This window comes from Drosophila serrata, unplaced genomic scaffold (assembly GCF_035046125.1).
Source record: "Drosophila serrata isolate PLE 108 unplaced genomic scaffold, ASM3504612v1 contig_209, whole genome shotgun sequence".
NCBI lineage: Eukaryota > Metazoa > Arthropoda > Insecta > Diptera > Drosophilidae > Drosophila > Drosophila serrata.
The window spans coordinates 65520-91659 of record NW_028257107.1 but is presented as its reverse complement, the minus strand read 5'-3'; the positions used below and the strand labels follow the sequence as shown (position 1 = coordinate 91659).

The 26140-nt window shown below is 39.7% G+C and overlaps 1 protein-coding gene, 1 long non-coding RNA gene and 2 pseudogenes across 3 annotated transcripts in view; 2 read left to right on the top strand and 2 right to left on the bottom strand.

Annotated features, from left to right (window-relative positions):
* Positions 1 to 562: 562 nt before the first annotated feature.
* LOC147644231 (uncharacterized) lies at positions 563 to 1474 on the bottom strand (annotated as a pseudogene).
* A 3704-nt stretch (positions 1475 to 5178) lies between these two features.
* On the top strand, positions 5179 to 10364 carry LOC147644230 (uncharacterized; annotated as a pseudogene).
* Positions 10365 to 10664: 300 nt separating this feature from the next.
* The window catches only part of LOC110185353 (putative ATP-dependent RNA helicase Dbp80), a 68251-nt gene continuing 52775 nt past the window's right edge, over positions 10665 to 26140 (bottom strand). The window contains exons 3-5 of the mRNA XM_086829501.1: positions 12265 to 12427; positions 12088 to 12201; positions 10665 to 10922 (exon numbers count right to left, since the gene is read on the bottom strand). Coding sequence (XP_086685627.1) covers positions 10783 to 10922; positions 12088 to 12201; positions 12265 to 12427 — 417 coding nt within the window. The 3' untranslated portion in view covers positions 10665 to 10782. The remainder of the gene's footprint in view (positions 10923 to 12087; positions 12202 to 12264; positions 12428 to 26140) is intronic.
* LOC110185356 (uncharacterized) lies at positions 13517 to 14114 on the top strand. Of its 2 annotated transcripts, none has more exons than XR_002319755.2 (2): positions 13517 to 13629; positions 13703 to 14114. It is a non-coding gene; the product is annotated as an uncharacterized LOC110185356 (long non-coding RNA). The 2 variants fall into 2 exon arrangements; XR_002319756.2 differs by having other exon boundaries at positions 13684 to 14114.

Below are 26140 nucleotides of genomic sequence, written 5' to 3'. Positions count from 1 at the left end.
TAGTGTTCGCCTTGATGTTTGCCGATGGTGTTGTCCATTTGGTCCGAGCGCGTAGTTCCTGTAGATAGTCGAATGACCACCGACGCCAAAACTTTTGCTTTCTTGCGGTCACGGCGTCGAACCGTTCCAGACTGGTCGCATGTGTTAACGAGACGGGCCTTTCTGGAATAGAGCGAAGAGACTTTCCAACTAAAAAGTGCCCTGCGGTAAGTGCACCAAAATCGTTGGGGATCTGGAGATAGCGGACATAACGGACGCGAGTTAAGAGTCGCTTCAATTTCGGTGGTTATTGTGCTGAGTTCTTCGAAGGTGAATCTTGAATTCATCAACGTTCTGTAAAGCAGACCTTTCGCGCTTTTCACCGCCGCTTCTCAAAGGCCTCCAAAGTGAGCAGCTCTGGGAGGGATGAATGGAATTATGAAATCGGTTCACAAATAAGATGAAAAACTCTTGCGTGGCTTTGTTTTCAAGAAACTCTCGTTGTTCTTTAAGATGGTTGGCAGTCCAACGAAGTTGGTTCCGTTATCGCAGTAGATGTCGTTGGGATCGACCGCCGGAGCGATCATACATTTAGTGCTGCTTTAAATGCCAAAAAATCCAAGCGACTTCTTGGTGGACTTTCCTCGGATCCGAAGATAACTGTGTTGAATGGCGTCCGCAGAAGTCGACGCCACACTTGCTGCGGCAGGACTCGTTCTAGAGGAAGTGATCCCATGAGTTGGTTCTCTAGTTTGGGCCTGAACCGAACGCAGGCGATGCAGGAGCGCACCACTCGACGAGCTAGATCCCTGGCATTGATGATCCAGTACTCCAGACGGATGAGAGCGACTAGAGCCTTCGGACCTGCGTGACAATTCCTCAGATGCAAGTGTCGAACATAAATCCAAGCAAAGTGCGATTTGCTTGGAAGAAGCAGCGGATTCCGCTCAGATTCAGGAATGTAGCGTTCTGTAGTCGTCCTCCAACTCTGATGAGAGCATATCCTGATGAGCTGTCGAGAAATGGAGTTAAATACTTTAGCTGACTTGTAAGTGGTTTAGCCTTCTGCAGCGAGCGCAAAGTCTTCAGAGAAGAACTGTTGCTGCATGTTGTAGACGATGCTGAATAATGCGCGGCGAAGTTCTTCCGGCGTTAGCGATGGATCGACACCTTTGACTCCTCACAGGTCGGCGAAGCGAAAAACGTATGTGATGGTGCGAATGCAGCGAGTATATGAACTAATGTGAATCAACTGTTGAAGAACATGATTGTAGTGACATGACAGAGTGCTGAATCGTGCTCCTACGTTGCTCTGGATTGATAGTAGCTGGATCGATATCAATGATTTGCGGTGTGGTTGGCCATTGGGACGATGGTTGGGTCAAGAACTGTGGGCCTGTGAACCACATTGATGCTGCCAGCTCGGCTGTTGTATTTCCTCGCGAAACAATATCTGCCGGGTCGGTCGCACCCGGCACAAATTTCCACTGACCATCGCGGTCCATTCTTGAATTTCGGAGACTCGATTTCCGCCGAAAACTGAAAGTGTTACTGAGCTGTTGTTTTAGCCAGTGCAGCACAATTTGCGAGTCCGTCCAAAAATATTCAGTATCTTCTGTCCGGTCGCGGCCTGCAGCTTCGCATACAATTGGCCTAGCAAATGTGCTCCGCACAACTCCAGTTTCGGAAGAGATTTTTTCTTAACAGGAGCTACTCTCGACTTAGCAGTCAACAGACGCACCGCGATAACTCCCGTCGACGTTTCTGACCGTAGATAAAATATATCTCCGTAAGCTCTGATTGATAATTACAAAATCCATGAAGTTGAAAGCTGGATCGAATCTTGTGTTGGAGATAGTGGGGAATCGACAAAATTGAGACAGTTTCGAATGAACTCTAGGTATTTGCTCCAGGCCGTGTGTATGTTTTCTGGAACGCTCTCGTCCCATGACAGGCACGCGAGTCAAAGTTCTTGAAGAAGTATTTTTGCGACAACAACAAGCGGTGCGAGCAATCCAAGCGGGTCGAAAAAGGTGGATGCAACGGACAAAATACTTCTTTCGGCTACTTCTATGACTGATTCTTTGGTATGAACTCTCAAGAACCGTCTATCCATGTGCTGATTCCAGTTCACGCGAAGAGCGCTGGCTAATCCCTCTCCACACGAATTGGTTCCTAGCTGCGTGATTTTCCATAAATTCAGCGTGGTTTGAATGCCATTTGGTAAGCGGGAAATGTCCTCGTCGAAAAATTTCTGTGACTTGATCCTTGATAATGCGAAGTATCGCTATGTTGTCTCGACCCGTTAGTAAGTTATCAACATAAAAGGACGTCTTTAATACGGCGGCGCCGATTGGAAAGCTCGATTTCGGTGGACATCGAAGAGATGGTTTAAGATGCGTGTTGCCAAAAATGGGGCTGCTGACTACTGTAGGTCACTGTCCGTGACGTCGCTTCGTGTCTTCTGGAAATGCTCTCCAAAAGATATACTGGTATTTGCGATCAATAATGTCGAGATTTAGCATGTACACGTGTATATGATGAGTATATTTAGGTACTTGGATAGATGTGGGTGTCATTGGTGTTAGATGGGTGTATTTTTATTTTGTGGGTGGGTTTCGTAGACACTTCCAGAATTTTACACGAGCTTAGATCTCCAATTTCTTCTTTCAATATGTTTTGAATGTTTGACAGGAAATGCTTCGATTTAGCTGGCTGCCTGTAGAGGGCGCAGCAGTAGGGGCACGGGGAAACGCGAAAAAAAAAGTGATATATTCCCAAATGCAGATAAGCTATCAACATCAAAAGTAGACAATAACCGAGCTGGAACCTCAACGCATGTTCTCTAAAAATTTGGGCTTAAACGGTTCAGAACTTTTCAAGTTTCTTCTTTCAATATGTTTTGAATGTTTGACAGGAAATGCTTTGATTCAGCTGGCTGCCTGTAGAGGGCGCAGCAGTAGGGGCACGGGGAAACGCTAAAAAAATTGATATATTCGCAACCGCAGATAAGCTATCAACATCAAAAGTAGACAATAACCGAGCTGGAACCTCAACGCATGTTGTGTAAAAATTTGGGCTTAAACGGTTCAGAACTTTTCAAGTCTATGAAGGATGTAGACACGAACAGAGCATTTATATATATATAGATTTATTGACTTATAAACAATTGTCGATTTATCACCCGCAAATCATTGGCTTGGCCCGCTTATCACAGTTCAACATCGTAATAATCGCATTCATAGTGAACACTGATACCCCACAAGTGCATCATCGCAAGTTTATAATAAATACAAAAATATATTAATAAAGTCAACTAATCGCAAATTTCTAACGCCAACGACACGCTCACACAACGGAACTGTTCGCTTTTCTTCTTCGCATTTCTCGTCGTTGATGTGTGTGCGTGTAGCCCGGTCTTGAAGCTCGTCTTCGATCGCTCAGATTCCTTCGCTCTGTTATTCCGCCCAACGAAGTGTTGTTTTTGTTTGATTCGCAAACTGCAGCCGCTGGTACAGTCTTCGAGTTATCTTTGCTACCTTTGGAGTCACGCCTCGGAATTGCCAGTTCGCCACTTTTCGTCACCGCTTCGCTCTTGTTAGGTCTGGTTGCTGCGCTTTAACTCAAGCTTTTCGGCACTTGCACCCTTGTCGCAGCAATAGCAACAACTACGTTGGAAACACTTAAACGGCAGCGCTCGAACATTAAAAGAAATATTACACGCATAAAGGGAATGGTCGATACCAAGCAAGAAGAAGAGAGGAAATCGCCAGCTGAACTGCAGTGCCGTTTGGGAATCTTGGAGTCCTATTTTAAGCAAGCCCTCTCCGTGCAATCTGAAATTGAAACCTTGGAGCCCGCAGATAATGGTCGTGCCAACCTGGAGGACAGTTACATAACCACAAAATTGTCAATTCAGCAACTTCTTGGAGAAGAACTGCACAACACAGTGCTCGACCATCTCGCAGCACCAAGCTACAGCGCGCCGTCTCGACTGCCAATGTTGGCGCTGCCTAGCTTCGACGGAAATCATTCGAACTATAAGAACTTTATCTCGTCGTTCCTGCAACTGCTGAACCGTGAGCAAATCTCGAATATAGACAAATTTAATCATCTCCGCAATTGTTTAAGGGGATCTGCATTGGAAGCTTTCGCAGCCTTATGCAAAGGCTTTGGAAAAATTGAAGGATCGGTATGACAAGCCTGCGCTAAACTTCGTCGAAACGATCGCTTCCATTTTTAAACTACAGCCAGCTGCCTCAGGAAATGCCCAACAGCTCCGCAGCTTAATTGACAACGCATCCGCGTTATATAGTTCCCTCTCATCGTTAGGTTCGGATGCCCAAATTTCTGAGGCAATGCTCATTTACGTGGTCATGGATAAGTGCGACCAACAGAAAAAAAAACAAAATGGAACGAATCCCTGGACTATCTCACTCTACCATCCTGGAGCCTGTGTACCCAGCTGCTTGAACGCCAGTGCCAGTTTCTCTTGTCTTCTAGGCAACCCCATGGATCCGAGCGGTCAAGATCGACTCGTCCCCCAATTAGATCTCACAACTCGTCGTTTTCGCTAACCAACGCACCATGTGTACACTGCCTGGAACCCTCGCACAAATTGCTTAGCTGTGACAAATTTAAGGACCTCAGCCCAATTGCGCGATTTGACGTCGCTAAATTACATCGTCTCTGCCTGAATTGCCTGTGTAGTGGTCACCAACTCTCAAACTGCCCATCGATAAATCGCTGTCGTACCTGCCACAAGGCACATCATACCTTATTGCACAACAACCATTCACTGAACGTGTCTCGCTCGCATCAACCGGTCCCAACCGCACCACAATTGGAAGCAGCAACCCACTCACATTCCGGCCAGAAATCACAGGTTTTACTTTCCACTGCGTTGGTTCTCGTAAAGGATGCATTTGGAACGTATAGACCTGGGAGAGATCTTCTTTATTCCTGCTCCCAAGGGAACTTCGTTACAGACGATTTTGCACAACGGATTCGTCTACGAAGGGAAAGACATCCAGTGTAAATTCGAAGCATCGCATGTTATCTTTCGTACTCTCCGCAGATCTTTGTATTACGCCACAGATTTCATATCAACCTTATCTCGCCATTGACGTTTCCTCTTGGAAGTTGCCAGAAAACACGCCTCTCGCTGATGAAAAATTCGACTAAGCTCGTCACGTCGACATGCTTCTGGAACGTCGTCTATCGAAAGCTCCAGCGCTTCGTCAGCAATACTGCGACTTTATGGAAGAGTATGAAAAATTACATCCCCCATCACTGCGTCCTTAAACCCAGCAGTGAGTCTACCACGCTCAGGGTAGTATTTGATGCCTCATGTCCGACTTCAAATCAAACATCGCATAACGATTTGCTATGCGTCGGCCCAACACTCCAGGAGGAGTTGTACCTACAGCTTCTAAAGTTCAGACTCTATCGTTACGTCATCACTGCAGATGTGACCACGATGTACAAGCAAGTAAATCTCGACATTATTGATCGCAAATACCAGTATATCTTTTGGAGAGCATTTCCAGAAGACACGATGAGCACGTATCACATGAATACAGTGACCTACGGCACTGCAGCAGCCCCATTTTTGGCAACACGCATCTTAAACCATCTTGCCGATGTCCACCGAATCGACTTTCCAATCGGCGCCGCCATCATAAAGACGTCCTTTTATGTTGATAACTTACTAACGGGTCCAGACAACATAGCGACACTTCGCATTATCAAGGATCAAGTCACAGAAATTTTTCGACGAGGACATTTCCCGCTTACCAAATGGCATTCAAACCACGCTGAATTTATGGAAAATCACGCAGCTAAGGAACTCAATTCGTGTGGAGAGGGATTAGCCAGCGCTCTTGGCGTGAACTGGAATCAGCACATGGATAGACGGTTCTTCAAGTTCATACCAAAGAATCAGTCATCGAGAGTCACCAAAAGAAGTATTTTGTCCATTGCATCCACCTTGTTCGACCCGCTTGGATTGCTCGCACCGCTTGTTGTTGTCGCAAAAATACTTCTTCAAGAACTTTGACTCGCTGGCCTGTCATGGGACGAGAGCGTTCCAGAAAACATACACACGGCCTGGAGCAAATGCCTAGAGTCATTCGAAACTGTCTCAATTTTGTCGATTCCCCGCTACTGTCTCCAACACAAGATTCGATCACTTCAACTTCATGGATTTTGTGATTCATCAATCAGAGCTTACGGATGCTGTTTTTATCTACGGTCAGAAACGTCGACGGGAGTTATCGCAGTGCATCTGTTGACTGCTAAGTCGAGAGTAGCTCCTGTTAAGAAAAAATCTCTTCCGAAACTGGAGTTGTGCGGAGCACATTTGCTAGGCCAATTGTATGCGAAGCTAAGGACCCCGTTAGCGGACAGAAGATACTCTGCATATTTTTGGACGGACTCGCAAATTGTGCTGCACTGGCTAAAACAGCACTCAGTAACACTTTCAGCTTTCGGCGGAAATCGAGTCTCCGAAATTCAAGAATGGACCGCAGATGGTCAGTGGAAATTTGTGCCGGGTGCGACCAACCCGGCAGATATTGTTTCGCGAGGAACTACAACAGCCGAGCTGGCAGCATCAATGTGGTTCACAGGCCCACAGTTCTTGACCCAACCATCGTCCCAATGGCCAACCACACCGCAAATCATTGATATCGATCCAGCTACTATCAATCCAGAGCAACGTAGGAGCACATTCAGCACTACTGTCATGTCACTACAATCATGTTCTTCAACAGTTGATTCACATTAGTTCATATACTCGCTGCATTCGCACCATCGCATACGTTTTTCGCTTCGCCGACCTGTCAAGAGGAGTCAAAGGTGTCGATCCATCGCTAACGCCGGAAGAACTTCGCCGCGCATTATTCAGCATCGTCTACAACATGCAGCAACAGTTCTTCTCTGAAGACTTTCGCTCGCTGCAGAAGGCTAAACCACTTACAAGTCAGCTAAAGTATTTAACTCCATTTCTCGACAGCTCATCAGGATATGCTCTCATCAGAGTTGGAGGACGACTACAGAACGCTGACATTCCTGAATCTGAGCGGAATCCGCTGCTTCTTCCAAGCAAATCGCACTTTGCTTGGATTTATGTTCGACACTTGCATCTGAGGAATTGTCACGCAGGTCCGAAGGCTCTAGTCGCTCTCATCCGTCTGGAGTACTGGATCATCAATGCCAGGGATCTAGCTCGTCGAGTGGTGCGCTCCTGCATCGCCTGCGTTCGGTTCAGGCCCAAACTAGAGAACCAACTCATGGGATCACTTCCTCTAGAACGAGTCCTGCCGCAGCAAGTGTGGCGTCGACTTCTGCGGACCATTCAACACGTATCTTCGGATCAGAGGAAAGGGTCCAACCAAGTCATACCTCGCTGTCTTTATTTGTTTGGCATCTAAAGCAGTCCACATAGAAGTCGTCTCGGATTTTTCCACCAAGGCATTTATTGCAGCACTCAAATGTATGATCGCCCGGCGGTCGATCCCAACAGACATCTACTGCGATAACGGAACCAACTTCGTTGGAGCTGCCAACCATCTTCAAGAACTACGAGAGTTTCTTGAAAACAAAGCCACGCAAGAGTTTTTCATCTTATTTGTCAACCGATTTCATAACTTTCCATTTCATCCCTCCCAGAGCTGCTCACTTTGGAGGCCTTTGAGAAGCGGCGGTGAAAAGCGCGAAAGGTCTGCTTTACAGAACGTTGATGAATTCAAGATTCACCTTCGAAGAACTCAGCACAATAACCACCGAAATTGAAGCGATTCTTAACTCGCGTCCGTTATCTCCGCTATCTCCAGATCCCAACGATTTTGGTGCACTTACCGCAGGGCACTTTTTAGTTGGAAAGTCTCTTCGCTCTCTTCCAGAAAGTCCCGTCTCGTTAACACATGCGACCAGTCTGGAACGGTTCGACGCCGTGACCGCAAGAAAGCAAAAGTTTTGGCGTCGGTGGTCATTCGACTATCTACAGGAACTACGCGCTCGGACCAAATGGACAACACCATCGGCAAACATCAAGGCGAACACTATGGTTATCATCCACGACGACAACCTTCCTCCTCAGCGATGGAAGATTGGGCGCATTGGATGCGCTAATCCGAGTGGCCCACATTCGAACTAGGATTGGTGTATGCTGCCGACCTGTGCATAAGCTGGCAGTACTCCCCACTGCATCACAATCTTGTTGAAAGATGATATTCTCAAGGCGGCCGGGATGTTCGGTCAAACTCTTTAAATTCGCATCTCCCGAACCGTTTCTCTTAGAATATACAATGTAAACAAGAGCTCAGTAACATGAAGTTACCAAATCTCTGTTCTCTAGCTCTGCTGCTGTTAATAAAAGTCAGTTGCTGATGTTAGATTGCTAGAAACGGTTGTCTTTTGGTCTTTGGTTAATAAAGTGAAATTAGTTTATGCACCTCCCAACCTGATATCTCATGCAGCACAAAAAACGCTTTGTGCATTAAACATAAGGAAATACAACTTGTGCTCCCAAATAACGTCATTTGGTGCGGAAATTAAAAATGCGCAATTCATGCCAACTTTTAAAATCAAAGCACAAATCTATCACAAAGCAGGTTCCCTGCTTCCGTTCCCAGACAGCGGACACAAAATTTTTCTAATGCACTTCATTGGCGATGATGGAGATGAAGTAGATGCACGTTATGGAATCAATACCTTGCTGAAGAGGCACATTATTTCGCAGCTACAGACGCTTTTTCACGAAAGGAACAATTTGTTGCGTTTGCTCAAAACAGCAATCAATATGATGCATGCAGACAAAACGCCTGCTGGAGAACACATCAGGAGATATAATGCTCCAACTATAGACGAAGTGGCAATTGTCATAGTCGGGGATCAGTTCCAACCTCGAGATATTATTCTCCATCGACGAAACGATCGATTGGTAAACGTCGCAGAAACTCACCGTTGTTATGATGCTTTGCAGTATCCACTCATCTCCTGGGATGGTGCCGATGGATACCATTTCAATGTGAGGATGGTAGATCCAGTCAATGGTGTAGAAACGATTAAAAAGTGCAGCGCGATGAACTTTTACTCATACCAATCATGACAATCATATATTGAAATGTCAGTTGTTTCATTGTCGATATGTATGCAAAAATTTAAACAGAACGTTTGCTGTTCCTCCGATTGAATCAGAAGAAACTTCGGTCCGAGGAATATATCCATTTGCGGGATGCTGTGATGAATGACCGTAATACGACCAACGTTGGAAAGCTCACGATTTTGCCATCCTCATACATAGGTAGTCCACGCCACATGCAGCAATATGCTCAAGATGCCATGGCATATGTTCGTTGCTACGGCCGTTCAGACTTATTTATCACCTTCACATGCAATCCAGCTTGGGACGAGATAGTACAGCTGTTATTTCCTGGACAATCGTATAGGGATAGGCATGACATCACAGCCCGTATTTTCAGACAAAAGCTCAAGTCACTGATGGATTTCATTGTGAAACATGGAGTTTTTGGATCTGTGCGGTGCTGGATGTATTCAGTAGAATGGCAGAAGAGAGGATTGCCGCATGCGCACATACTGATTTGGCTGTATGATAAAATTACTCCAGACGAAATTGACGATGTGATATGCGCTGAGATTCCACGGACAGAGGTTGATACGGATTTGCATGCAGTTGTCATCAAGAACATGATCAATGGCCCATGTGGTACCCTCAACCCAAATTCACAATGCATGGTAGACGGGAAGTGTTCCAAGCGATATCCTCGAGCATTTGCAGCCAACACCGTAACAGGAGACGATGGATATCCTCTGTATAGGAGACGGTCAACTGAAGATGGCGGGAGTTGTATGGTCTAGATTTGGATGCAGATTGTTTTTCACACGGACAATTATATGTTGCGTGTTCCCGTGTCGGAAAACCAGATAGTCTTTATATTTACGCGGAGAATGGAGAAAAGAAGAATATTGAATACTAACAAGTATGAAAGAATTAAATTAATTTGAAAATTATTCTCTTTTGTTTGACTTATTTCATATGCGTGCAACCACAATATGCCACGGAGAAACGTGGCAGGGTACAGCTGGTATATTAAGAAATAGAAAGGCATTCAGCACATTTAGAAGTTTAAACGCAACCAGACTCCTCCTCCAGCAGACTCGAGCTCCGACCGCGGGTGCAGTTCAAGGACCATTTCCTGGAACTCAGTGGAATCATATCATGCACATATAAAACTACCACCACATCCTACACCACCAGTGCTACTAAGGCCCACGATCCTAGCCCTACCGCATTGGTGGGCGAGAAAGCTGCGGTAGCTTCTCCACATACACCAGCTAAGGCTATTTCAAATAAGCATTAGGCTCCGCCTCAAAAATTATTACTACCGAATTCGTTTGCAACAAGGGTGTTTTTCTTTTTTACCCAGTTTTTTACCCCTTCAACAGTCGACGAGTTAACTGAGTAGAAACTCCATTCCGTGGTGTTCGCTCGATGCATCAGGATCATTGTACCTTTTGATCACAGTGTACTGACATAGATTTTATTCATACCGAAACGGCGGAAGAGTCGTCGGTTAGAGTCTTACCATGTGAAGATGCATTCCTTTAAATATTTTTTTTTGCTAGTATATGACGATATTGAACAATAAAGAGACTTTCAATTAGTCTGGTAGGAAATTTATTTAATTAATACAATAACTGCCTAATGAAAAGTATGATTTTATAATATGATGTGATTTCATACAATAGTACAATTGTTTAACTGTGTCAGTAGCCTGCTTAACTTCCAATTTTTTCAATATCATCGGCACTGTCCGTATTAAGAATTTTAATTTCTTTTTTGAAATGTTTTTCGATAGCGGAGCATACGCTCATACTTTTATCTCCATCTATAAGGTTTATAGCAATTCCAGACTTTCCTATAAAAAAAAATATAAAATAAAACGTATTAGTATTAATAAAAATTATTAGCCAACAGTAAGCAACTATATTTACTTCGGTTAAATGAACCCGATTTTGAACAAATTAAAAAAAAGAAAGGAAGTTAACTTCGGCACGCTGAAATTTATATACCCTTGAAGATAAAACTTCGATCACTATGAATAAAAAATAAATTATATATATTAAAAAACCAATAAATTTATACCTGCCTTCATTTTATTCACCTATACTATATATAATTATATTTACAGTTTTACATTCACAGTTTTGTATTTTCCTCTATATCTTATGATCGTTCATATGGGAGCTATATGATATAGTCTTGCGATTTTCATAAAATTAGAATAATATAAAAGAGCTACATATATCTCAAATTTGATAAAAATCAGTTAAAAACTGAAAAAGTTACAACTTTTAATTGTATTAGTTTATTGATCTTTTCTATGGCAGCTATATGAAATAGTATTCAGATTTTCATAAAATTTAACACAAAATTGAGGAATAATATAAAACGGGTTTCTCAAATTTGTTCAATTTCTGTTGAAAACTGAATAAGTAAACATTTTTTTGTAAAAATTGTCCGTTTGTTTCTATGGCAGCTATTGATATAGTCGTCCGATCCGGCCCGTTCCTACATATATAAGAATGAGAGTATATAGAAGACTACCTACAAAGTTTCATTCAGCTAGCTTCAAAACTAAGAGACTAATTTGCGTAGAAAAGGACAGAGTGACAGACGGAAAAACTGACAGGCTGTTGATAGGAGGTGACTCCTTCACTGCGTTGCAAACTTCTGCCTGAAATTATAATACCCTGCAAGGGTATAATTATTCTAATTTCGTGAAAAATGCCTACATCTCAGCGGTTATAAGTAAATGTAGAAAAACATCGAAGTAAAGTTGATTTTCATTACATTTAACCTACATCAATTACCTTAACAATTTTACCTTTTATGTTACATTTACAGATAATTCCTATAGCAGTCCTCCTATTTTGATAAAACTATTACCAAAATAAATATAAAAATAAAAAAAAATAAATATGGCTATACTTCAAATCGAAGATTTGTTCCTGTGTTTATCATTCATTGCCTCTTAAAAATGTTAGTTTCAATAGTAACTTTAAAGTATAAACTCATCTTACCAAATCGCCCGGTACGCCCAATTCGATGTAAGTATGTTTCGCAGTCAGCGTTGCCACGAACATCAACTGGTAAATCGAAGTTAACCACAATTGTAACTTGCTCTATGTCAATACCTAAAACCAAGTAGTGACAATGTAGATTATTTTCAATTGTCGACTTTAGAATAAATAAAATACCTCTTGATAACACATTTGTAGTTATAAGTACTTTTTCAAGTCCGGAACGAAACCGATCTAAAACAGCTAGTCTTTGCTCAACGGTTAAATCTCCGGACAGAACCGCTACTGAATGACCATCAGATTTCATTTTGGCTGCAAGCCAAGCAGCTGTTCTTCGTGTCTGGAAAAACACAGATAATGGTAAATATACTTTTTTAAAGAGTCTACAGTGTTCAGTGTATTTATATTGTAAAATAAAATTGTATAAATTGTATTATATAAAATTGTGTTGTATAAAAATAAATTGTATTGTAATAATTATAAAATTTGCAAATTCTGTAAAGTACTTGGACCATACAACGATGGAAAAGTTTTGGTAGTATAATAATTTTATCTTGTTCCAATTCTAGTGTTTGGTGGTATATTGGTTTTGTATTTGTTATATTGTTGCCAATGTGTGACTAAAGTGGCAGCTCCAGTAATGTACAAAATTCAGTTCGTGAAACTATACCGAGTGTAAGCTGAGCGTAAAACGAAGATTTGTGTAACATTTTCAGTTATAAGTTGAAATCTTCTTTTACATTTTATCCACTATTGATGATCCCATCGATAGTTTTCACCTCCGCTTCAAACTTTGGAAGAAAAAACTATGCAAAGAATATTAATGTAGTCAATGAAGATAAATTAACTGGCAAATTTCCCCATCGAAGGGTCCTTAACTGTTCTGCTTGATTTTTTGTGTCAGCGACCGATGAACAAATTCGATAACTTACGATTAGATAAAATTAACACTAAAAGGCAAATAACTCATTCCTGATACGTCTGTAGAAAAGGAACGATCCTTTAGCAAGGCGGGCCAAATTAAAATATTTGCCTGAGGCAAACCCAACTCAAGGACAAAAATGTTCTAAATATAAACTTTTGGTTAAAATCGTTGTCGCCACATAACATGAAAACGACGACCGATTTGGCTGATTTTTTTTTTTTTGTAGTTTCCTGTACAAGGTTCTTATGGAAACAAATATTAAGAAAATCTCTCAGAAAGATTGAAAAATATATATTTAATTTTGCATATTTTATAAAACGTGCGTAACGATTGTCAACGTCATCTGTAATCTGTGACACCATATCGACAACAAAAAAATCTGTGGTAATCTGTGACAACACATCCACCGCGGCCAGACCTATTTGGGTGAAAATTGGCTTAGAGCTTTGAGCCAGGAAACGGATATAGGATACTTTTTATACCGTTCAACAGAATAGCGTGATATCCATAGCTGATATATAGCATTTACTACAAACCAATGTATCGAGTAGTCGTTTCCTAACATTTCAATTGGAAACAATAAATTAAATTAAGTGTAGGCATTTGTCTTTAAGGTGGTAAGTTGAAATATGTTAATTATGTGGATCGTGCATTTGAGTTATAGTCCAAAGGGACGACGTTTATTTACAGAACTTAAACAAAGATAGACAAAATATAATAAGAGAAAGTCCCCTATTGATAAAACGCGTGAGGACACGAAGATCATTGGCATCAGCGCAGAACTACAGTGATTATGAAAATATAGATATTGGACCAATGACGACTATATGCCGATATTGCAATGCGTTAAAGTTCAACAGAGAAGCGGCGGGATTGTGCTGCGCAAATGAAAAAGTTAAAGTGGCTCCATTACTTTTTAAATAAAAAACAAAAATAAAAATCACTAAACGAAATGTTACATAAAAGGAAGACATCTGGTTTCCAGTACTTTATAATTTTCTTGTATTCCTTCATAATAAATTTGTTTTCAAGCTGTACTATCGATGACGCTATCGGCACTACTGATGGCACTATCGATTTTTAAAAATTAACTATAGTCGAATATCGCAGTTTTCTACCTCTAGTCCGGGAGCGATGGATTGGGCTATGCTATCGTCAAACTAAAGTCGCCCTACTATAATTTATTTAGTGATGCAAGAAAGGGAAAAGAAGCGGTTCCTGGCAGCTTCCTGCATGTTGCTGGACCTACACTTAAGGAACGATGTGGAGAAACTACTGTCGACTAACCAGCATGCTTGCACCAAAGAGAAATTAGTGGAGACGGCACTACATTTGCTAGTAGCCACAAGTTCTCACTGGTCCTTGGTGTGGGCATTCAACAGACCCGCTAATAAGTAGCCTAGCCGTCAAAAAAAAGCAATAAAAAACATTCTCAGTTGTAGGCGGGTAGAGTCTTATCGGGCACAGAGGCCTTTAGAAAATGCGAAAAATTCGAGGCAACCGAATTTGTTGAGAATCTCAATTATAGAGGTGTGGTGGAAGATGGCGCATGCGCTGCTTGTTGATACAAACGGCTAGTGGTCAAAAGTATTTACACAAATTCACAATTAATTTCACCGCCCAACTTATTTATGTTTTTGTACCCTTGCAGGGTATTATAATGTCAGTCAGAAATGTGCAACGCAGTGAAGGAGGCACCTCCGACCGACGGGCAGACGGACATGGCTAGATCGACTCGGCTGTTGATCTTGATCAAGAATATATATACTTTATATGGTCGGAGGTGCCTCCTTCACTGCGTACCCTGCAAGGGTATAAAGAATTTATGACATTTTTAGTTTTCAACAGAACTCGATCAAATTTGAGATATAGCCATTTTATATTACTCTTAATTTTTGTATCAAATTTTATGAAAATCGGACTACTATATCATATAGCTCCCATAGGAACGATCCAGAAATTAATACAATGAAAAATTAGAACTTTTTCAGTTTTCAACAGAATTTGATCAAATTTAAGATATAACGATTTTATATTACTCTAAAATTTTGTATAAAATTTTATGAAAATCTGACTATTTTCGAGCGATCGAGACATTAATACAATTAAAAATTATAACTTTTTTAGTTTTCAACATCAGCATCTTCCTGGATGCATATAGCAATAGTGGCCTTTTTCACCCTCCCTAGTACATTGGGTTTCCATACCAGTTTGCTATCCAGTACAGTGCCAAGGTATTTGAATTATGTTTTCCGGGTGAGTCTCGTTGTATTGATCTTTGGGGGATCCATGGTGGTACCTAAGAGTTGATTCCATGATTTAACTTAGGGTCGACGGACAGACTACCGTGATAATTATGCTTGTCGTCAGCATAGGCTGTTATCTTCGGGGCCTTCGTCTCGAACCTTTTGATTTGGTCGTCGACCACTAGATTCCATAGGGGGGTGATAGGACTCCGCCGTGCGGTGTGCCTATGTGCGTTCCTTTCACCAAGAAAGCGGTGCCTCAATCTGATTGTACCCGTCTGCAACTTAGTAGATTTCCTATCCAAAAGTTGATGGCCGGGTGCGTGTTGGTCGTTCCAAGGCGGTCCATTATTTCGTCTGCGCTTACGTCGTTGAATGCCCCGAATATGTCTACAAAGACTCCGAGCGCGTATTCCTTGTTGATATCCGCCCACATCGTTTCTGATGTATAGGTCCAGCAGCTTTTGTGCGTTTTGAATAACAATTTACACAAAATTGTAAAGTAACATAAAAATTTTTATATCTCAAATTGGATCAATACAACATAATTCAAATACCTTGGCACTGTACTGGACAGCAAGCTGGCATGGAAACCTAATGTACTAGAGAGGGTGAAAAAGGCCACTATTGCTATATGCATCCTGGAAGATGCTCAGCAGCACATGAGGTCTCTCGTCCGCACTAATGCACTGGGTCTACATATTAGTGGTGCGTCCAACCACTAAGCAAGAAATACATAGAGAGTCAAACAGTACCAAAAAGTACTATCACAAAAACGGCTGAGCCTGGAACCTCAGAGCACCCGAACGATATGTCTAGAACCCCAGAGTGCCTTCGGCTTTTTCGAGTTCGAAGCAGTCGTTCGAAACCGAGCACAACAAGAATTCACTTTTCAGTGGCAGATCGACCGTGGAATGATGAGAACGGGTGCGTTTCTTTGCGCTGTGCTCTCGTTTCTGTGTATACATATGTGTACAAGCGCTCGCACGTTTGTATGTTTTTTTATTGATATCAGATATGAACGGCTTTCGCCTAGCAGCACGGCAATGTAAGTTGGTTTCGTACAGGCACTAAGCAAGAAATACATAGAGAAGTCAAACAGTACCAAAAAGGACTATCACAAAAACGGCTGAGCCGGAACCCCAGAGCACCCGAACGATATGTCTAGAACCCCAGAGTGCGTTCGGCTTTTTCGAGTTCGAAGCATTTGTTCGAAACCGAGCACAACAAGAATTCACCTTTCAGTGGCAGATCGGCTGTGTAAGGATGAGCAGGTGTGCGTTTCTTTGCGCTGTGCTCTCGTTTCTGTGTATATGTGTACAAGCGCTCACACGTTTGTATGCGTGTGCAAATTTCTGTTCGCAGTCTTTTTCATAGGTTTCGGACGGCCACAGCCAGTGGGCCGAAGCGGCGGCTCACTTGCTTATGACGTCACAGCAATACTTACTTATTTTAATTTAATTTTTTTTTGTCTGACAATATATTTCCAGGCTTAGCCATTTTTGTGATAGTACTTTTTGGTACTGTTTGACTCCTCTATGTATTTCTTGCTTAGTGGTCCAACCCTGCTGTACGGAGTCTTAGTGTGGTTCCAAGCCATGGAAAAGACGACATACAAAAAGCTTATGGGGAGAACCCAGCAGCAGCCAATGCTCTGCATATCTGACGTTAGGTCGATCCTAGATAAATTTCAGCTTAGATATTAATAATTTCATAGTTTATAACAAGTCCTAGGAGGGGAGTAGAACGAATTATGTAAGATAAGATAAGATAAAGATAAACGAAATGAAGCATAAATTTGAAAAATCGTATAAGTCGTTAAGCTAGAAACACACGATGCAAACAATTTGCAGCAAGTTGAAAATAATTTGCAGCAAAAGTTTGCACAAATGTTTACACCTATGCAAATATTGCAAGAAAATTTCTTGCTCCAATAAATTTTTGTTTTGCACGCAAACTTTTGCATGGCTATTGCGTGCAATATATTGCGTTACTGTCTACACGTGTTTTTATTTTTTATTGACACTGCTTGCAAGCAGAGCAAATAACTGTCGAACTATTTTTTTCTTGCGCTCTCGTTGCGAGCACAACCGAAACAGTTCATACTCTCTCGCTCTCGCTCTGAGCAAGAGACTCTTGCTGTTTTCTTTTATGTTTTCTGTTGAAAATTTACCGTATATGGGTATCGCATCGTTTCTTTTACCTTTCCTTTATATTCTTTGAATGTAAACAAAGATTTAAAAGTGGGAATATCAATACATAGTGACTCTCCATTTAAAGACATAATCAAAACAAAACGTGCGGTAGAAATGTTCGAAACAGAAATTTCCCCGCCTTCGACTTTGCATTGAAATATTTCGAAATATTTTATGAATAAATGTAAAATAAGCTTATTTTCGTTAAATTCAATATATTCGCTATAAACATACATACATATGTAAGAAAAACAGACATTTACTGACTTTTAATTTTATGGCCACGGTTGCGTTCTCCAGAGAATTGCCCATATATATACATATATATATATACATATATATATTTTAATTTTTTTTTTATATATATATATGTATATTTCGTCTGCAATACAGACGCTTGCCTATGCGTGTGAGTGTATACCAATACATATGCAAAAGACTTTTTGCTTCACTGAACACGACAAAATGGTCTTGGAACAACCACATTGTGCTTTGTTTGCTGCAATACTACGACTGAAAGCAAACAGCACATGCAAACAAGCAAACAGTTGACGCAACCAAGATAGCTGTCAAAAAATGTATACAGACGACAAGCAACAAATATTGCTGCAAAACAACTTTGCAAGTTTTTTGTTTGCAGCAAAATGTTTTCACTCGTGTTTAAACGTGCAAATTTGTTTGCAGCAATCAACTTGCTGCAAATTGTTTGCATCGTGTGTTTCTAGCTTTAGCACGGGCCAGTTCAAAAGGCAACTATGAACAATCAAGCGTCTTTTGTAGTAGAGTGTTTTAACCAAGCACGGACTATAATACGAAAATAGGGCGAATTTAAATAAGAAGCATTGGACAGAAATATCAACACTTCTGAATAGGCTTCAAACAAACTTATTTTTTATAAAAGAATATTTTCAGTTGGAAATATCGGTACAAACAAATTTGAATTGGTTCAAACTGAACCAACTGAACTATACACAGACGAAACCCTTAAATCAGAGGCAGAAAACGAAGAAGTATCATACCATTTCTGTGGTAATAACACAGAAACACAGGAAAAGAAAAGAGGAAAAGGAGACTCAGAGTCTTTAATAAGTTTATTAAACACTATAGAAAGCATAATGACAGACATTCCCAACGGGCCTATATAAAAAAAATCTCTAATGCCATACCCGAATTTAATGCTCAAAAACTAAATCGACAGCAGTCAAATTCGTCGAATTAACCAAAGAACCGGTTGAAAAAATAGCTGTTGACGAATTTAAGTCAAAAATAGTAGGATGAACCTTAAATAAGGTGTGGCTGGTAGAACCCTCCAGCTGAGGGTGTCGTCTGTGCAATGGGCACTGTATTATAACGTACAACGGATAATGCATTGCCGCATGCTCTGTCCGGGGTAATGCTAGCTAAGGCCTCGCAGTAGATATTCTAAGCACGACAACATCAGTGCGGATCTATTGGGTTCCCAGCCATCAGGGCAACGATGGCAACGTGACCGCAGACGAACTTGCAAAAGGACGGATTCGGACTGGCGAGCGATAAAAAAAGAAAATGTCCCCGTCTCCCTAAGAACGCTTCAAAGCGAGTTGGAGAGGCGGGCAGACGCACTAGCAAAAAACAGATGGAGGAGGAAATCCGCAACCTGCATGTGCATAGAGCGCAATGATAAACTGAGAAAATGTCCCCGTCTCCCTAAGAACGATTCAAAGCGAGTTGGAGAGGCGGGCAGACGCACAAGCAAAAAGCAGACGGAGGAGGAATTCCGCAACCTGCATGTGCATAGAGCGCAATGAGAAACTGAGCCCCTACGTACTGTATCTACCTCGGTTAGATTTAAGACTGTTGGTGGGTATTCTCACAGGTCACTGCCTGGCTGCTGCGCATGCGGTCAAGCTGGGCATTACCAATAACGGCAACTGCAGGAAATGTAATGAATCTGAGGCAACCGAACCCTTTGAGCATCTAATCGGTAAGTGCCCCACTAGCATATGCCTCCAATAGGACGCCAAGTAAAGTACTTTCGTTCAATCCTTGCCTCAATCCTTAATACCGCCTAACATTCTCCAGGTCCAATGATAATAACATCCGGATAAATAAGGGCCAAACTCGTCTATGCTTGGCCCCCAGAAGGGCCTTCCGGTACAACCTAACCTGCTATGTATGCTTAAAATGACATTCAGTAAGGTTCTGGATGTTGTAGCCCTAAGTAATTTTACTATTTTTTTCGAACATCCTCCTACAGGAGTAGAATGCTATGCTTGCTTTCTTGACTCTTTTGTTGATGTTTTGTTTCCATGACAGCTTCGAATACAATTTAACCAATAGCTTTCTTTTGTTGCAATAGCTCCTCTTCTATACTATCTATCTGTGGTTTTTATGAATCTTTGAAGAGATAAGATTAGTTTTAACTGGATTTATGCCCAATTCAAAGACGTTCGTAGGACTACGTCGTCTACCACTTTTACTCGTAAAATGTTGAGTGCTTTCAATATGTCGTCCATATGCATCACTCAAAGCAGTGGAGACAGGTGTACCCCTCTTTACAAATCTTGTGTGATAAGTTCTGCTATTCTCTTGATCGTTACAATTGCACCGATTCAGGTTCTGAATGGAAGGAATCTTCGTTCAAGTCATTCTATGTCTAAGAGGTGCCTTTTCTATATCGCACTACATCGAGCAGTGCATTTCCGTGCATTTGTCTTTCGTGTACGCATTTTAGAGCAATGTCACTATAAAAACACACTTTCTTTAATAAATTAATTATGGGCCCAGTCATATCTACTAGATATGTATAGATCTGTCTGATCGAGTTACTTTTGTTGATTTAGATATTCCTCCAAAATTAACCTCCAAAGGTTTCATAGTCCGTGGACATATTACTTTCATTTATAATTGTGATATCGCCAAAGGATCTATGATTTCATCTGAGTTTACATTATCGTTTTGATTTATTTCTAAATGTACAATTTCTTCAGTTAATCGTTTTTCTTATATACACACGTAGTGTCTTTGTTACTAGTTTCATAGTTATTTTCCCCGAAGTTAACAGTAAACAGTTTTTTATTTTCCTTATTTTCTATAAAATTAACATATCCTATTTCTGGATTTTCTCTTAAATGAGGGTTATTTTTATATGTATTACCAATGGTATTTACGGTTGTATTCATAAGTGTGAAATTTCTTCAAAAACAATTAAATACAGGGTGCGGCACGAAAACTTGCTTATTTGTTTTTGGCGCCAAGCGGCGGGGAGTGGTCGGGTAAGGGTGGGGAGTGTCTCATATTTTAGGGGAATTCCTGAAGTTTCGTCTACTCCGCAGTCAGTCGACATCATGCATTGGACGAAAGAGCAGAGCGCATTTGCCTGCGAGGCTTACTTTTCCAATGGTCGTTCCGTTATTGCCACTCAACTCAACATTTATTCTGCAGGTCGCGTTCCTGGCAGGCAGTCGATTGTTTCGTGGGTGAAAACATTCAGGGAGAGCGGGGAATGTGACAAAATCCCATCCAGCTCATCGGAGAATAACATTCGGCAAGCAATCGCAAAGATACCCGTCGATATGCTTGAGAGAGTTCAGCTGAGCTTCGAAAATCGGGTATCTTAGTGCATTGAAAACGGCGGCCATCACTTGTCCGATGTAATCTTCAAAACTGTGTAATAAAAACTTCAGAAGGTGTGTTACAAGAATAAAAAAAATTTGGAATGGTATGTCAACTACTTTTTTTTATAACCCTTTAAAATCAGCAAGTTTTCGTGCCGCACCCTGTATATCCTATGTTTAACGGACGCAAAGTTTTAGTGTGCATATTATATTACGCTTTATTTTTTTTATTTATTTTATAAATCTTTGAAATTTTGTTCCTTCTCTAAATGATTTCCAAACAACTCTGATGTTTTACACTTCACATCAAGAAATAATTTTCATGGAGCCACAGGATTAGCTTGTACTCGATAATTATATGTACAGGAAAATTCAAAACTGTGAATTTAAAAATGTAACTGCAAAGCTGTAGATTTAATATGTATAGGTGACTGTAATTAAAATAGCCATAACTTCATGGTTTTTTAACACAAAAATATATAATTTAAAATTTATAAAATAATGAATCTATGAACTTTTAATTAAAAGTGGTTCATTGATCAATAAAAACAAGAAAGGGAGCTAACTTCGGCGTGCTCTCTAAGGACAACCCATAAACTTGGCAAAAAATGTATTAAAGTTTTTTAATTAAGGTTGACTTTAATTTTAAACTAGGAAACCTGGCGAATTTCGTTTCGCCACCAGATGGCTTCACCTTATGTAACATTTCATTTTGGGAATTAAAAAATAAAGAAATTTAATATAATTCAATTTAATTTCCAGTTTAACTTTTCCACTTGCGCAAAAAAATTTAGTTTTCCTATTTAGGATAACAAATGTGGTGTGCAGCATGTACACCATCCGACCATTACCTAAAAAAATTCCTTTTTCGACTGTCTATATCTCCGCCGTTCGTAAATATATTTTTCTTTCAATAAGTATTTTTATACCCTTGCAGGGTATTATAATTTCAGTCAGAAGTTTGCAACGCAGTGAAGGAGGCACCTCCGACTATATAAACTATATATATTCTTGATCAGGATCAACAGCCGAGTCGATCTAGCCATGTCCGTCTGTCCGTCTGTCCTTCTGTCCGTCTGTACGTTTCTACGCAAACTAGTCTCTCAGTTTTGAAGCTATCTTAATGAAACTTTGTAGTTAGCCTTCTATATACTCTCACTCGTATATATGTCGGAACGGGCCGGATCGGACGACTATATCATATAGCTGCCATAGGAATGATCGGAAAATTTTTACAACAAAATTTTTAACTTTTTCAGTTTTCAATAGAATTTGATAAAATATGAGATATAGCCATTTTATGAAAATCGGACTACTATATCATATAGCTCCCATATGAGCGATCGAGAAATTAATACAATTAAAAATTATAACTTTTTCGGTTTTCAACAGATTTTCATCAAATTTGAGGTATAGCCATTTATTAAAGTTTTTTAATTAAGGTTGACTTTAATTTTAAACTAGGAAACCTGGCGAATTTCGTTTCGCCACCAGATGGCTTCACCTTATGTAACATTTCGTTTTGGTAATTAAAAAATAAAGAAATTTAATATAATTTAATTTAGTTTCCAGTTTAACTTTTCCACTTGCGCAGCACAATCCCGCCGCTTCTTTTATGAACTTTAACGCATTGCAATATCGGCATATAGTCGTCATTTGTCCAATATCTAAATTTTCATCATCACTGTAGTTCTCCGTAAATGATATATATTAGAGATGGATATCCCGCTTTTCTGTCGAACGGGATAAAAGTTATCCTATGTCCGTCTCCTGGCTATAAGCTACCTACCAACCAATTTTCACACAAATATGTTCTGTCGTTCTTGAGTTATAAATGGTGTAACTGACTCGACATTCTTTCATATATATAGATGCAAAAAAATTTAAAAAAAATCAATTTTTTTCATATTTATTTCTTTTAATTAAAAATAATATTTAATTTAATTAATTTAATTGGTATTTTTTTATACTCAAAAAGAACGATTATGTTCTGATTCGTATGCTTTTATAAAGAATAACATAACATAACATTAACATTGATTAATGTAATATACCCCAATTTTACATTATAATTCGTGGATTTTGGGAATATATAAAAATCATGCCGAAAATGAGTAGATTTTCCAACAAGGATATACAGTGGAATCCAAGTGGATTCTAAGTGGTTAATTTTTTCATTTAAACATTTCGACGATATTTATGGTCTGTGAAATAAATTGATTTTTAGGTAATCTACATATATACAAAATGGCGTCAATTTATGTTATTTTTACATCAGTTGAGAACAGCAGAACCGAATTGGATAAAATTTCTTTTTTCAAATGCTTAAAACTGTTATAAAATTATGGAAAACTTTCCTGAAAGTTCTGTAGCGTCTCAAGAAATAGTGACAACTCACAGTTAACATTACAGCGCAAATTTACAATACACGTTCTGCAACACATCAGATTAATGTTGGTATTAATCAAACATAAGATCAACTTGCCCTTGCGAAGGTCCCAATATAAACAGTATCGCCCTGCAGAACGCTATCTCAGAATAGACGGAATTTTGCTAGCGCCCGCAAAGATCTCAGCTATGTTGTTATTCGTTCCTTTAAGGGGGTAGACCACCCAGACATTTTTAAAAATCGCGTTTTTTTTCTTAATCTTGATGCCGATATTCTTATTCGTTCCTTTAAGGGGGTAGACCACCCAGACATTTTTAAAATCGCGTTTTTTTTTCTTAATCTTGATGCCGATATTCTTACGGTCATTTTAAGACATCGGGCTTAAAAATATCTCATTACTTGTGGATTCTACAGCCATTAGATGTGAGCGCTGCCGGTATACCTTAGAGCACTTTCTTTATCTCCTTTTGAATTTTTTTCAAAACTAGGTTTTTTAAAACGGTGTATATGATTTCTCAAAAACTGCTGGGCCGATTCTCCTCACAGCTTTTCTATAAAGTCCTCTATGGCATGACGTATGATTTTTTTGATATGATTTTTTGTTTTAAAGTTATACATTTTTAAATAATTTTGTCTAAAAAAAAACTTTTTTTCAAAGTGCTCCCATTTGCTTAAAAAAATTTTTTTCCGAAAACGGCTACGTCATGCTATAGTCATACTTACATATATGGTTTATAAAAAAATTTAGTTTTTCAATTTAGGATAACAAATGTGTGCAGCATGTACACCATCCGACCATTACCTAAAAAAATTCCTTTTTCGACTGGCTATATCTCCGCCGTTCGTGAATATATTTTTCTTTCAATAAGTATTTTTATACCCTTGCAGGGTATTATAATTTCAGTCAGAAGTTTGCAACGCAGTGAAGAAGGCACCTCCGACTATATAAACTATATATATTCTTGATCAGGATCAACAGCCGAGTCGATCTAGCCATGTCCGTCTGTCCGTCTGTCCTTCTCTCCTTCTGTCCGTCTGTCCGTTTCTACGCAAACTAGTCTCTCAGTTTTGAAGCTGTCTTAATGAAACTTTGTAGTTAGCCTTCTATATACTCTCACTCGTATATATGTCGGAACGGGCCGGATCGGACGACTATATCATATAGCTGCCATAGGAATGATCGGAAAATTTTTACAACAAAATTTTTAACTTTTTCAGTTTTCAATAGAATTTGATAAAATATGAGATATAGCCATTTTATATCATATAGCTCCCATATGAGCGATCGAGAAATTAATACAATTAAAAATTATAACTTTTTCGGTTTTCAACAGATTTTCATCAAATTTGAGGTATAGCCATTTTATATTAGTCTTAAATTTTGTGTCAAATTTCATGAAAATCGGACGACTATATCATATAGGTGCCATACAAACGATCGTTTGATGTAGAGGAAAAATGCAAATCTGTGAATGTAAAACTGCAAATATAATATGTATAGGTGCATGAAATGAAAGTAGGTATTTTTTAACACAAATATATATAATTTATATTGTATGGATTCCTATTCATAGAAGTTCTATCTGCAAGGGTATATAAACTTCGGCGTGCCGAAGTTAGCTTCCTTTCTTGTTTAGTTTAACATATGTACTTTGATGTACTAATAAATAAAAAGATGTATTCTTAATAACTTTGTTAAAATGAATTTTTGAAAAACGCGCTTTCTTACCACTAACTAGCAAAGATCAGTTGAACTAATTCAGAGTTGTGCAATTTTTTAGACAAAAAATTATTATTTTGTTCAAAACCGCACAATGCATTCAGACCACCATAAAATCATTATGATAGAAGACAAAAGACCCGGTGGAAGCCATGCAAGACAATTCATTCTCACGAAATTAATGAAGTGGCAGTGGTAATTATAGGCGAAAATTTCCATATTTATTCTTAAACGTCGGGATAACGAACTATTGCAGCGCGTGTCAAGACCCATCGATCACTTCATACCCGTTGATGTTCTGTCGGGGGGGAAGATGGCTATCACATTATTAAAAAGTTGATCTAATCATCATTGTTTTTGCTTAAAAATATAGATTTATTATTGAACTACAAACCAAAATAAATAAAAAACGACAGTTTGGTTTGGGCAGGTTTATCGCAACAGTGGTCACTATTTTTACTTTTTTCTTGCTAAAGTAGTCAACAAAAGAAACAGGCGAACTTATCGAGGGTATCGGACAATTGGAAAATCATTGCATTGACCAATTGTTATTAAAAATGGCCAACAGTTACGAATAAAGAACGTCAGCGGAAGTAACGACTGCAGCAGAGACTGTAACAGCGATGGAGCAACACGTAGCCTATATAAATGATTGTTAAGCTTAAGAAAAGTTAGTTCTTAATCCAATCAATAAAAAAAAGGTATTTTTTTTAATATATGAAAAAAAAAATCTTTTAACTTGCGCCCGAACACGGAGCTGGTTAATATCCTCAAAAAGGACAACTTCCGCATCCCGCGTTGATCGGTAAAGAAAATCTCGACGTTTCGTTAAATAACCTCGCCTAAAAAGTGAAGAGTAAAAATCAAACATCGCGACTTGGAAGTGCGAAAAGTTACTCTTCTCTTTTTAAAAGGTCTTGTACCTAGCGGAACGACCCTTTAGTTCCCTTAAGTAAACGGTCGAAGCGAACGCGATAAAGGT